This window comes from Cicer arietinum, chromosome 5 (assembly GCF_000331145.2).
Source record: "Cicer arietinum cultivar CDC Frontier isolate Library 1 chromosome 5, Cicar.CDCFrontier_v2.0, whole genome shotgun sequence".
Taxonomy (NCBI): Eukaryota; Viridiplantae; Streptophyta; class Magnoliopsida; order Fabales; family Fabaceae; genus Cicer; species Cicer arietinum.
This window is the reverse complement of record NC_021164.2, coordinates 15,289,566-15,304,076: the sequence shown is the minus strand read 5'-3', so window position 1 is coordinate 15,304,076 and position 14,511 is coordinate 15,289,566. Positions and strand designations below refer to the sequence as shown.

General features: G+C 29.9%; 1 protein-coding gene across 13 annotated transcripts; it reads left to right on the top strand.

The window, feature by feature from the left end:
- Window positions 1–4,059: 4,059 nt before the first annotated feature.
- Window positions 4,060–7,439, top strand: LOC101515088 (probable protein phosphatase 2C 3). Of its 13 annotated transcripts, XR_012163273.1 has the most exons (10): window positions 4,060–4,339; window positions 4,572–4,665; window positions 5,055–5,357; window positions 5,444–5,519; window positions 5,629–5,690; window positions 5,837–6,069; window positions 6,297–6,408; window positions 6,601–6,645; window positions 6,772–6,897; window positions 6,997–7,439. XR_012163273.1 is itself a non-coding variant. In XM_073369203.1 (8 exons), the coding sequence occupies exons 5-8, from the start codon at window positions 5,631–5,633 to the stop codon at window positions 6,806–6,808; spliced, it is 375 nt and encodes a 124-aa protein (XP_073225304.1). In that variant the 5' UTR covers window positions 4,060–4,339; window positions 4,572–4,665; window positions 5,055–5,357; window positions 5,444–5,487; window positions 5,565–5,630; the 3' UTR covers window positions 6,809–7,439. The 13 variants fall into 13 exon arrangements, 6 of the variants coding, with proteins under 6 accessions (XP_073225304.1, XP_073225305.1, XP_073225302.1 ...); XM_073369203.1 differs by lacking the exon at window positions 6,297–6,408 and having other exon boundaries at window positions 5,444–5,487; window positions 5,565–5,690; window positions 6,772–7,439; XM_073369204.1 differs by lacking the exon at window positions 6,297–6,408 and having other exon boundaries at window positions 6,772–7,439.
- Window positions 7,440–14,511: the final 7,072 nt, after the last annotated feature.

Sequence of the window (14,511 nt, the reverse complement as noted above, 5' to 3'; positions counted from 1 at the left end):
AATTACATAAAAAAATTGTATATTTACTGAGATCAAAATATATTTAAACCGTTTACAAAATATTGTTCATTAATGATATAGGAAAGATAAATTTAAAGAATTGAAAAAAGACAAAGGAATGTATACTAAAAAACTTAATAGCAAAAGAAACATTAATAACTTATTGATACTGTATGACGATATAATTTGGTGGGAAATTCTTGAACACTCACATAACCATTAATAGTTAGACACAACTAATTAAATATCAAATAATTATAAGTGATAAAAATAATTATAAAATTTTAATTTATAAAAAAAGAAACACATTATCGTTTTTCCTCTTGAATCGAGTCTTAATTTTTTTTAAACCTCTCTCTTAGGTTAAGTTCAGACTTGATATTGTTGTTCCGGTCTTTTTTATGATTTTGAAGTTCCTTAAGTATTAAAATTACCCTTCGGAATATTTTTACAGTGAGATAACGTAAGATGTAATTTGATATTTTTTTGCCTATCAAATATATATTTACTAAATATCTCAACTGTTGATATTTGTTAAATAAAATAAAGTAACAAAATTTTACAGTTATTTTAAAAAAATAATTTATTTAATTGAGTAAGAAAAAATATTATAAAATTAAATTATTTATATGAAAAAATATGGAGAAAAATTAAAACTGAAACTTAATATCCCTTTATATGAGACATAGATTATAAAAATTATAATTTGTGATAGGTGAAGTATCTATTTGAAATTTTAATAATTTAATTACATTGTTATCTAATTAACTTTTTAAATCATTTGTTACATAAATAAATTTAAAATTTATTTTTCTAATTAATTTAAATGTAATAATATATCATAAAATTTAATCAAAATTTATTAAATTTAAAATCACAATTTTCTCTTAATTCATAATTCTTATTTTATTAGTTATTTCTAACATTATACTTATTTATTTATTTTGAAAGAAAAATAGAATATTAATTTTTTTTTTAAGATTAAGGTTTATTTATTATTAGCACGGGACTAATGTTTAATTATATTATAACAAAAAATATATACGAAAAAAATAATGCGACATTAATTTACCATACTTTCCGCTATAGACAAAATATGATAGACCAAAATTAATATTTTTACATAAAAGAAGTACTTTTATATATTGTATCCAAAAAAATTAAGTAAATATATAGTATCTGAGAAGGATATTTGACTTAAAGATTTTTTTTTTTACATTACTATAAAAACCTACCGTCACTTTTAGCTATAGTATTGATGTCGTAGATATAGGTATCATTTACCTACAAATATGTGAAAAATAATGTAGGTAAAGAACATAAGGGAAAAATTCACTTCACCCAAATTTAAGCAGGTGGAAACATCCCCTCCTCATTTCTTTTTCATTTGATTTCTCATTTTCCCAAATCAAAATTTCTTCTCCTTCTACCATTGTTTCACCCCTATGATAGAAACCCCAAGCTAATCCTAATCAAGCAATAGAACCCTAGCCATGTCAATTAGAAAATCATAGTGAGGTTGCATGCGGTGGTATAAGCAATGTAGCTCGCAAAGGTGCAGTTGATCTATGGATGGTCAGTTGCAGATTTGGTGGCGATGGCAGCCTGGGTCATCATTCGGAAGTGTTGGCTCTAACGGACACGTGGCAGTGATTTCCTCTCTAGCAGGTAATCGACTTATCGACGGACGTTGTGGCAATAATACAATCATCGTATTTGTTCCAATCACAGAAAAGTATCTCATAATCGTGTGCAGGAAGGATCATGGTGGAACTTGGTTCACAAACGTCGTGATGAGGGCTCCAAACGGAGGAATAGGCACATAACTAGAAATGATTTAAGTGAAGCTCATTATTGCTTCATTCATGACTTTTTGACCTCATATTTTATATGCAAAGTTGAGAATAAAATAGCTTTTTTCTATATTTTAATGGAATTAGTAAAATTATATTATATTTTATTGTATGTTTCAATGGAATTAGTTAATAAAAATAATTTAAAAATTTAAATTTAATTTACTGGTATAAATAATTTAGAATTACAACTGGTAGTGAGATAAAATAAAATAAATTTAATAAATAATAACAAGGTTTTGTAACAGACAATATTGTAGGAAAAAATCAATTATTTATTTAGGTGTCACTCAAAGTATTTTTGATATTTTCCTTCAACATGTGACTTCTAGTGACAAATTAACGGTAGGTCTACTAGTAATAATTATAATGAGGTGGCGAAATTTGCTCTTGTTCATAATTATATTGAGAAGAAAAGGAATGTTGATTAATATCTAACTCTTATCGTTTGTCTTCCTCTTCATAACAACCTCATTAGCTCTTCGCAAAGATTCCTTATATTCTCGTCCCGTCAATTGTTAACTTTCCAGATGTCTCTGCTCCATCTCTTGTTGAACCCTATCAATTTCAGCCTGTACAAGGCATGATCGAGCATTACTGTTGTAACTAGATGAGGTATTGATTCATATTGAAGTACAATTTTGATGGTCCTTTCTTCAATGTATTTGATAGAACAACAATATTGTACACAACCTTTATTCTATCTTGTAGTCGCCTCAACACACTTTATGCGTTCATTGCATCTCATCTCCCCCTGCATCGGGTTGACTCTCAAAAAGAAGAGATGCATTTATCGTATGAACTTCATCCCAAACTTGATTATAAGATTCCTGTGATAAATTAAAAAAACAATTAAAAATTAAAAATATATTATACTTATCAAAGATATTCTAATGAATATTAATTACATAAAATTTGATAAACAATACATCAACATTCTTAGCGGTGTCAGAAACAAGAACTTCTGTGGATTACAAAAAACACCTCATATTGTTGTATTGGTCTTTCAAACTCCTTCTCCTAAAAAGAAAGGTAACCTCTTGGATGAGTGCTTTTTCTTTCTTAAATTTTTTTTTCTTCTAAAATCATTTGATTTCCAATACTTGCACAATGATTTTCAAACAGACCCTCAAACTCATTTGAGACATTTCAAATTGTTAGGCAAATTAGAGAGACGAGCAACACATCTTTTATTAAAAAAATCTTGTATATAATCATGCATCACCTATCAAGTAATCTGATTTATAGAAAAAAAGATATTCCTTTAAAACAATTAAAAGAAAATTTCAAAGTAAATAAGTATTACTTACTTTAAAACAATTAAAAGAAAATATTTAATTCATCAAGCTAATGAGTTACTACATATAAGTATTCCCCTTAATTTATTATCAATTATGGGTTAATAACTTAATATTCCCCATCTAAGATATTTGTTTACATTACTAGAAATCTTCGTGTTACCTGCGGATTTTCCTGAGAAAATAATTCCGCAGGTAATACGTGAGGATTTTGCTGCGGATTGTATTTTTCTAGGAATATAGCTACGGTATTATTTTCCGCCGGCAAAATAGTAGGTAAATTTTTCTTTTGCCTCGGATTTACATGTGACTCTCTTTCCGCAGCAAACGTCTCTTAAAAAACCCGTGCCGCAGCAAATTCCGCAGCAAAGTTACTTTTGTCGAAACCTTTGCAAATTCCGCAGGTAAAGTAAATCAATTTTTATGATTTTATTTTTATATAAATAAGAAAAATTGTTATTTAAACAAAATAAAAATACTAGTCAAGTTCCAAAGTACAATATTATTATGAATAATTTGGTGAATTATTTGTTTTAATTATAATAGTTATTAAATTTACTTAATTAAAAGTTTTGATAAATTTATCTATTCAGTTTTGACTTCAATAATTAAATAAATTTTTTTAAAATTAAAATTTACTTTTAATTTTAATTAAAATTATGACAAAAAAACTATTTTAAACAAAACTCAAAAAATAAAAAATAAATATTTAATAATATTAAATCTAAATATAATCAAATTTATTAAAAGCTTATTCAACTCTATGATTTAGTTTGACAATTTAAATTTAGTATTCTAAAAAATAAAAAATAAAGTTATTATAATTGTTCTTAAAAAATTAAAGTTAAGTTGTGTATATTTAATAAAATTGTTCATTTTTTAGAAGAAATATATTGTTAAGTAACCTAACCAGAAACCTCGTGAAATTGACGGTGGCATTCAAACGTATTTCATAACCTATTTCAAAAACCTCACGAACCTCACAGAAACCTAACTGTTCTTTTGTGCCTCAACTATAGTCACCATCGTCACACCTCGCCGCCACATCTTAACCATAACCACTACAGTCACACCTCTCCATCATCGCCACCATCGAATCTTAACCTCCTTACATTGCATCTCAACTTCGCTGTTATCGTAATCTCGTCGCCGTCGTAACCTCGTCGCCTTCGTAATCTCATTGCCATCGTAAGTGTTCTGCACCACTCTGTTTTATTTAGCCTTGTTTCTTGCCGTTTTTCATTATTCTCGTTTCATTATTCATTTTCGTGAACTACAGTGAGCCAAAGGTTTTGACTTTCTTCTGATTTAGGGTTTTTCTTCTGATTTAGGGTTTTTCTTCTGATTTAGTGTTTTTCTTCTGATTTAGTGTTTCTATCTGTTGTTTCTTTGAACATTTTCAATTTGCAAATTGCTTTAGTTGCAGATACTGTGTTTTTCTGAGATTGGAGTCTATTTTCAAGTTAAAGGAGGCAAAGAGTTCCGACATTGTCGCCATTGCTCCTTGTATAGAGGTATTTTCAATTAAGCTTGTGTCTAAGTTGATTCAAATGTCACAATCAATTATTATTGTCATTGCTAATTTAACATATGGTATTCATGGTTCTGGAAAAGTTGAGGCAATGAACTAGATGAGAATAGTATACATATGCTTATGAGTCCGTAATCAATTATTAGTAATGAAAAAAATTATTCAATGAGTACCTAGAGCTTTGGTTGCTGGTTTTGTTAAGACTGATAAGGAATTTCAGAGCAGAGGTGTGGACTTTGGTTTTGTTTCTTTTTTGTTGATAGAAAAGCTATTCTTATTGAGAGGATGGAAATGCAAAAGTGGATGATTAAGAATTTTATCTGCTATTGTTAACTGGTTTTATGAGTCCTAACTTAATCTGGTTTTGTACAGGAGAAACTTCTGGAACCACAGCCACATTTGTGATAGTTGATTGGTGGAATGTGACTGTCGCATCTGTTGGAGATTCTCGTTGTATACTAGATACTCAAGGTGGTGCTGTTACCACCTTAACAGTTGATCACAGACTGGAAGAGAATATTGAAGAGTATGTTAATATGATTTTATCTCTAAGGTTGAGTCAGTTATCATTTTCTATATTCTCATGGTCATGAGTTTCACTATATAAACATGAGGGAACGTGTTACAACTAGTGGAGGTGAAGTTGGGAGGCTTAGCATTGTTGGTGGTGCCGAGGTGAGCATAATGTTTTCAGCATCTTATTTAAGGACATTTCATTTAGCTTATCCTTGTTTTAAATGTTTGGTTCTGAATCATTGTAGATTGGTCCCCTTCGATGCTGGTCGGGAGGTCTATGCCTTTCTAGGTCAATACTATAATGCCTATGCATCCTATTAGGTTTGTGTTCAGGATAAAACTTTTACACTTTGTCATGGATTATAGCTATCAAAAACTGGTGGGAGGCTTATAATTGCTTCTGATGGCATATGGGATGCTCTATCATCAGAAATGGCTGCAAAATCTTGCCGTGGTTTGCCTGCCCAACTTGCTGCTATGCAGGTTGTCAAGGTAATATGTTCTACATGGCTCTCTAGCCTAATTTTAAGCCAAATATGCAATTCTGCGTATCTTTTGGCTTGAGACTTTTCATTAGCATCATGTTTGCAAAGTTAGCATGTCAGTTCGTGTATTTATGTATTTCTACTGTATTCCAGGAAGCACTAAAAACAAGAGGTTTAAAGGATGATACAACATGCATAGTAGTTGACATAATCCCACCTGATAACGAATTGTCGTCAACACCTCCCCCGAGAAAGCGGAACAAGTTGATAGATTTTTTCTTCAGAAAGAAGTCTTGTGATTCTGCTGGTAAGCTATCAAAGAAGCTTTCAGCTATAAATATAATGGAAGAACTGTTTGAAGAAGGATCAGCAATGCTTGCTGAAAGGTAACCTTTCATTCTCTTTTATAGGCAAAAGTTTTGAATTGATGAGTACTGGAAAAACAAGTTTTCAAGCCAGTTTCATTATGTGTTGTGTCAGTTGTGAGTTTGTTCTTGTCTGGAAGCAATAACATGATTGAAATATTGTGTACCTTGTTGAGTAAGACTTAATCAAGCCATTCAAAGGTTTTCTTTTCCTCACTAACCAATTTGGTGCTAGGTTGTTCTAACAGAACATGTTGTTGTTTTCTTGGAGCATGTTGAGGTGGTTTTAAAGTCATAGCCTTTACTGCTGGTAAAAGCCGGTTCATCATGAAATCTTGAGATTGTTTATCAGTAGAACTGGTATTACTTCTACACTTGTTTGCATCCAAAGTATGCAAACCACTTTCACTACACTTCATAGATAATGATTATGTTGAAACAATGTTTCTAAGGCATATGTTAATCTATATGAAAATCTATCCACATTATTTAATGCTTAATTTCAAATGCTCTTCCGCTGCGGATGAAGCTATCACTGCTCTTTCTGTTCAGGTTGTTGATCCATAATGGTATGGTTCTCCTTGGAGACTTCTTGAGGTATACTCATTGTTGTTGCTAAAAAGTTTGTTATAATAGAATTAGACTATTTACTAATGAATGTCACAATGTTCTTTTTTATATTACGTAACAATGATTATGTCATTTTGGATAATATTATGATAGGTTATACGGGATGAACCTGAGTTACTTCAAAATTTGAAAAGAGTGAATCCATGGCAAGTAGAAATAGTATCAAGCATGCCTTCCATCCATCTTTCACCTTTCATACCAACATCAATGAAGAAACTGGTATTACCTTAACACATAATTTATTGGAATACATAACTTATTTTATCCATGATATACCTTTTAATGCTCACATTTCATCTCAAGATTGTTCAATTACAGAGACTTCTAGTGATAAATAAAACAAATCTGAGGTTGAATTTCAAGAACAAAGGATTCATAAAGCTGAGTCCACCAACTTACACTAAACAACACTAAATGAAAGTAATAAACTGAAACAGGCAGAAGGCTGTTCCGAAAGGCTGTCACTCATCGGTCGAAAGTCATCTTCATTAAAGGGGCCTACCCTAGAAAAATTAAAGGATTTTAATCTTTTATTGTGTCATGGAAAAGTACATGGAAAATGGAAACCTTGGTGAAAGGCTTCATTCAAGTTCAATATTTTGTGTATTGGATTGAAAATGTTCGATATGAAATAGCTTTAGGGATCTCTGTAAACAGTATCTAAACTTAGTTATGATTTGTGAACATATATAAATTTTATTTAGGAGTATTGTAATAGTTGGATTATATTTTAATTAATATTTAGTTATGACTTGTGAACATGATATAAATTTTATTTTAGAGTATTGCAATAGTATTCCAATTAAAGATTAATATTAAATAATAAAAAAATGTATTGCTTATAATGTTTTTATATATTTTTAGTTGAAATTTTCATATAAATCAAAGAAAGAAAAAAAAACAGTCTAAAATAAAAATTTAAATGTGAAACTTTTCTGCGGATTTTTCTATGAAATTACTTTTGATACGGATTTACCTACGGATTTACATACGAAACAAATACAAAATTGCATACATTACCTACGGAAATACGTTTGGAACATATTCGAAGGAATGGTACTGCAGATTTGTTCTGCACGTAAATCCCTAAGAAAATGCCTTAAGTTTATTAAATAATTGCTGCAGATTTTATTTAGTTTACCTGCGGAATAATCCGTAGGTACCATACCTGCGGATTTTCAAATCCTCAGGAAACAATTATCCACAAAGGTTTTACGTGGGGATATGATTCCGTCAGGAAATCTGCAGGTAATGTGTGTTCCTGCGGATTTTTAACATAAATCCGCAGAACAATCCGCAGGTAAAATGCTGATTTCTAGTAGTGTTAGATGTATTGTGTATATTTCAATTGCTCCAATATACAATAAGATGAGATGTAAATGAATATTGAAAATACATATTGGATATGAAATCTCCATTTGTGATAGAGTATATTGAGCCAACAAATTGGAGACTTATTTTCAAATAATTTTGTTGATTATCATTTGATGAATTAGTATTCTCAATATTAGGGGGAGAGAATAAGCTGCTGAAAATTATAATTGAAATATATTATCTCATATTGATCCTCAAACAAACTAGTGTAAATTAGAAGTTCAAAAGATAACTCATTTGCAAAGTTTAAAAAACCAATTATCAGTTAGTCCAATTATAATTGAAGTCCCTATTGGATAATATATCATTGTAAATGAGTATCCATGCCTGAAAAATGGTATATTTGTCGGTTCGAAAGATAAAAATCCTCAAATAAAGAAATGAGCTAAAAAGAAAGATGGTCCAAGTGAGGATATAGAATTTCCAAAAGAGTATTTGACATAATTGATTTTTAGTTTTAGAAGAACGGATTAGGTATCTAAAACTTGTGAAAATAAAAAAAAATCTCAATAAATTAGGTCATAAATAGAATACCATTGTTGACAATCATTTTACATATAATTTCGTCCAATATGTGATTTATGACAATGAAATCCATGAATTAAAGTCTATTAAATATTATAGACAAAAAATGCTTGAAAAATATAACAAAGCAATTGAAGTGGAATTAAGTTCGCTTTGTAAAGCGTAATATTTTTAGACTTATAATTCACACATGTGGATGTAAAGCTAATTTAATATGATTGATTTTCGTGTGAAAAGAAAATGAGAATGAATAAATACTTATTCACCGACAGTGAATTCTAGAACCTATTCATACTCGATTAAAGTTAGTAGTCATGAAAGGCTCAATTTATATGAAAGAAGTATTACAATGTATTTGTACGACTCACTTGATAGTGATGATTACATGAAACTCGTTGATGGATTTCATTTTCGTGAGACATACGGTTCAAACTATTGAAAAGATGACTTAATTAAAATGAGTAAATTTCTTTATGTGCTCAAATAATCTAGAAGCACATTGTGTAATATTCTTGTGTGAATATTTTCTAAGTAGGGATATATAAATGACATCATTTGAAATATCATTACTTAAATAAATAGTTTGAGATGAATATCAGGAAAATATAAAGATTTTTTTTGTAAATTATGAAGCTTATATAGAAAAAGTTTTAAAATGGTGATATATGAACAAGTCAAATTAATTGTGCCTTTGATTGTTGTAAGGTCCCTAATTATAAATATATTTTTTTAGAGCTAAAAAAAACAAGGATTGCTACTTGGTCCTAAAGTTCTATTTATTAGTGGAATTAAATACTAATATATGTTGCTAATTATTTGTTGTGCAATGTCATTTGTTGTTAATTCATTAGACATGTGTACTTCTATTGAACATTATATATTTTGTTATTTTAGATTGAACATTATATATTGTTATTTTAGATTGCAAGTTATTTGTTTAATTTTCATGATGATATAGATCACAAACAAGATATTTGTTTACAACAACACCGTCAATAAATGATGAGAAATTTTAGCTACATGAAACAAGTCAATAATGTGTTTTGGTTGAAGTTTGTGATTCATCAAATACAAGATATTTGTGCCTTTTCTTCTAGAAAAGACAATTGCAACGATTCTACGAAAATAATATCACATGCACTTCTATTTTGAAAAAGAGAGAGGAAAAACCATTTTACAAAGTCAACGCCAATCAAATATTTTCAATAAAAGATTAGCCTTCGTAATTTTAGAGATTATTGCCTATATGAGGGGGAGAAAGAAAGAAATGTATGATGCACCATTTTTTCCTTCAACAATGTTTTGTCCTTCAACCATTTTTTCCTTCACAACTTGTTATTACCAAATGAACCTAATTCTTGGAATCTCCAGTCTTTTAGGTCGGGTTACCATCACGAGCGGTTCTATAGACATTTGTCTCATCCTTTTGGATGTATTTATGACTTTCTCTCTAGCTAATCCTTTCGCCAAAGGATCTGCTAACGTCTCATCAGTGCATACATGATCCACTATAACAACTTCTTTAGAGAGTAACTGTTTAATAGCGTTGTGCTTATGATGAATTTGGCATCTCTTATCGTTGTAATAACGATTCTCAATCTTTGCAATAGTTGCGGTATTATCTCAATGGATCAAAACATCTGTCATAGTTTTTTCCGTAAAGGGATCTCAACTAGAAAACATCTCAACCAACTCGCTTCTTTACTAGTAGTAGCTAGTGCTATTATTTTAGACTCCATAGTGGACTGAGCCAATATCGTCTGTTCTTCGATTTCCAAGATACAACACCACTAGCTATACCAAAATATAGCCACTGGTTGCTTTGGAGTCATCTAATAAAGTGTTAAATCAACAACATTGTATCCTTCAAGGATGACAAGAAATCTTTGATAATGTAATATGAGACCCATGGTCCTTTTTAGGTATCTCATGACTCTTTCGATAGTGTGCCAATGTTCCATACTAGGTCTATCGGTAAACCTGCATAACAGCCCCACGACATAGGCAATGTCGGGTCTAGTATAGTCGGTGACATACCTAACGCTGCTAATGATGTTCGCATATTTAGTTTGTCTAACACATTCACCAGTGTTCTTGAAAAGTTTCACACTTGGATCATATGGTGTGAAAGCAAGTTTATAGTCAAAGTATTTATATTTCTTTAGGATTTTTGAAACATAGTGAGACTGATCCAAATAAATTCTATTTTCGGACCTAGTAATCTTGATTTCAAGGATTACATTCGCTTCTCTAAGGTCTTTAATGTCAAATTTGTTACACAACAATGATTTCACATTATTTACAACATGAATGTTTGATCCAAATATGAGTAAGTCGTCTACATAGAACCATATTATAGTGTAAATGCCATTTTTAGATTTGTAGTAAATACATTTGTCACTTTCATTCACTTTAAACTTATTCGATATAACCAAGTTATCAAATTTTTTATGTCATTGCTTAGGAGATTGTTTAAAACCATACTGAGACTTATCTAACTTACAGACCTTGTCTTCTTGTCCATGAATTACAAAACCTTCAGGTTGTTCCATATAAATTTCTTCTTCCAGGTTACCATTTAAAATATTTGTTTTAACATCCATTTGGTGTATCACCAGGTTATGAATAGCCGCAAGTGATATGAGCACTTTAATGGATGTTATTCTAGTGACTGGTGAAAAAGTGTCGAAGAAATCTATATTTTTCACTTTGTCTAAAACCTTGGGCTACAAGGTGTGCCTTGTATTTATCAATAGTTCCATCGGGTTTTAGTTTCTTTTTCAAGATCCATTTACAACCTATTGGTTTGCAACCAGGAGATAAGTCTACTAAATTCCAGTCTTGTTAGACTCTAGAGAATCCATTTCATTGTTTATAGCTTCTTGCCATAAATCTGCATCCAATTATGACAGAGTTTCTTTAAGATTTGCAGGGCCATATATTCTGGTCCATAATCTTTAGCAACTCTTACTCTCTTACTTCTTCGAGTTTCTATTTCGCCTTGGTTGTTGCTTTCAGTGTTTCTTGTCACATGAACTTGACTAGGTTCGCTGCCGCCATTATTTCTCGATTTGAAAGGGAATATATTTTCATAGAAGTCAACATTGTTTGATTATGCGAGCACTATCACATTTAGGTTATAAAACCTATACGCTTTACTGTTTACTACATACCCAATGAATACACATTCACAGGCTCTATTGGCGAGTTTAATTCGCTTTGGATCAGGGATTCTGATATAAGCTAGACAACCCTAAGTTTGAAAATAAGACAAATGCAGTTGTCTTTTATTCACTATCTTATAAGGAGATGATTTATTTTAAGATTTAGGAACTCTATTGAAAGCATAACAAATAAGCAATATATTTTTTCACACGCCAATGTGATGCAGCACCAGAGTTAAGCATACTAGCAACAACTAGTTAAGTAAGAATTTTATTCTTTTCTTTTTTTTTTCTTCATCTTTACCATTCACTTCAAGCAATTATGGTGCATCTACTTCCATGTATAATTCCAGACAATTTATAAAACTCTTTAAATAAACTAGAATCATACTTGGAACCTCTTAATCTTTCTACTAAATTGATTTTCAATTTTAGTTACAAAGATCCTTAACATGTCAAGCGTTTTACTTTTATTTTTCATTTCTTGTTAACGTCCCATCAAGTTCACATATATTAGAGTGTAATAAATCTAAAGACTCATATTCTCTAACTATAGATTTATGTGAACTCTTCGTTAATTTAGCTTGATTACAAAAATCATATTTTTCAAAATCATTGAAAGATAACTTTGGAATTAAACCTAAGTTACTTAAGTTTGAAATCAAATCAAATGTGTTCACATTACATAGTTTAGCATGTTAAAAATTAAAATCACACACAAGTAAGCAAAATTAGACATTTTATTGATTTCAACATTCAAACAGAAGAAAACATATTACATTTCAAATATTTAATTTAAATATGTCATGAGTGACATACCTTAATCAATGATCTCATGAGTTATTTTCTGAATTTTACGGGATCGGTCATCTGATACTCTGAGTAGCAGCTCACAACGTACTTCTTCAGAGCATCTCAAATATCTCTAGCAGTATTTTTGAAACTGTAATAGTTATATAGATCATCAACAAGTTCATTAAGAATATAATTCTTATCATTATTTTCACATGGGTTAATTCTATAACTTTCTTATCATTTTATGTGTGCTTCAAACTAAAATTGTTTATTGAAATCAGAGGCAACAACCAAATCCAGTAATCTCTTCGATTGATATAACTGAAAGAAATGTGTTAAAGTTGTTGTTTTTGAGTTTCGATAAACTGTTTAAAAATCACAATTTAAGCCACCGAAGATATTATTGGTTGAGTCGCGGACTAGGTCGCTCTCTTTAAGATGTTTCGCGGCACTGTCCAAATTGTGCAAGGCAGACTATCAACCACGAAGTCCTCAGGATAAAACAGCCCAGATTCACTATATCGGAGTTCCACTGCACCGTAGAAAACTGTTCTAGAATTACACCCTCAATATGGCGGTTAAAGTCACCCTCAATATGACAATTAAAGTAACTCGTAATATGGTACTATGACCACTCATAAATCAAAAGGACTATGGAAAAAAATTGCTCATAGTGGTATTATGACCACTAAAAAATGGACAAAACTACGGCATAAAAATTGCTCTAAAAGGATAGTGGTATTAGGACTACTCAAAAATTGACGGAACTACGACATAACTATCGCTCTAGAAACCGATAGAACTACGGTACAAAACTTCTCTAAAAATCGAAGGGACTACGACATAACAACCACTCTAAAAGTTGAAGGGACTACGACATAACAACCACTCTGAAAAAGGAAGGGACTATGACATAACAACCGCTCTAGAAAAACGAAGAGATTACAACATAACAACCGCTCTAAAAAACGAAGGGACTACGACATAACCGCTCTAAAAAAATCGAAGGGACAATGGTACAAAACCGTTCATAAATATCGAATGGACAAAAAGAAATGGGAGAAATGGCCCGTAAATTAGTTGAGCAGAATAAAAAAGAGAAAGTTGGGAAATGCATCCAACTTTGGTGTACCTTTCACAATAATTTGACACTCTTTATATAGTGATGAAAACAAACTCACATATGTTTTCTATTCAATGCGAGACTTTAGTATTTATAAAGTTGAAAACTACTCAAAATATGAGAGTTTTCCGATGTGGGACTTCAAAAGAAAAAAATTTAAATTCACACTATATTCCAACACAAGAGAGTTAAACAATCAATTAAAAACAATCAATCCATTGTCTTAGGATTTCGACTTGCTATTTCGGATGGATAACTTTTTTTTATACAAGATAAAAAAGCTTATAAAAAACAAAATAAAAATTATTAGACAAAATAAACATTAAAAATCACAAAGTTCAAACTATAAAAAGTGTATTAAAATGTATTGATTATTTATTTATTTATTATGAAATATTTAGAAGTTTGTTATAAAATATTGCATATTAAGAAAGAAGTTAAACATGTAATCTCTCCATTTGTTGTTTCAAGTAAAATAATATATAAAATCGTTTTTTATCTGAAATAATTTTATATATCAATAAATATAAATTTATGGTTAGTTCATAATAATTTTTCTCATTTTTATTTAGAAGTTATTCAAATGTAGTAATAATCAAATATGTATTTTGCTAATAGCTAATTTATCTATGAATAATCATATTTTAATTTATTAATAATTAATAAATATTTGTTTGGTGTATAATTTGTATAATGTATAAAAAAAATTCTCATTAATAACAAAATACACATTTTTCGTATTTAATAGATCAATAAATCATTTTTAGTTAAATTATTCCTCAATAAATATTTATATCCTATATGATTTTTATATTAAACCATAATTAGTGTTTTTTTTTTCACTTTTATTTA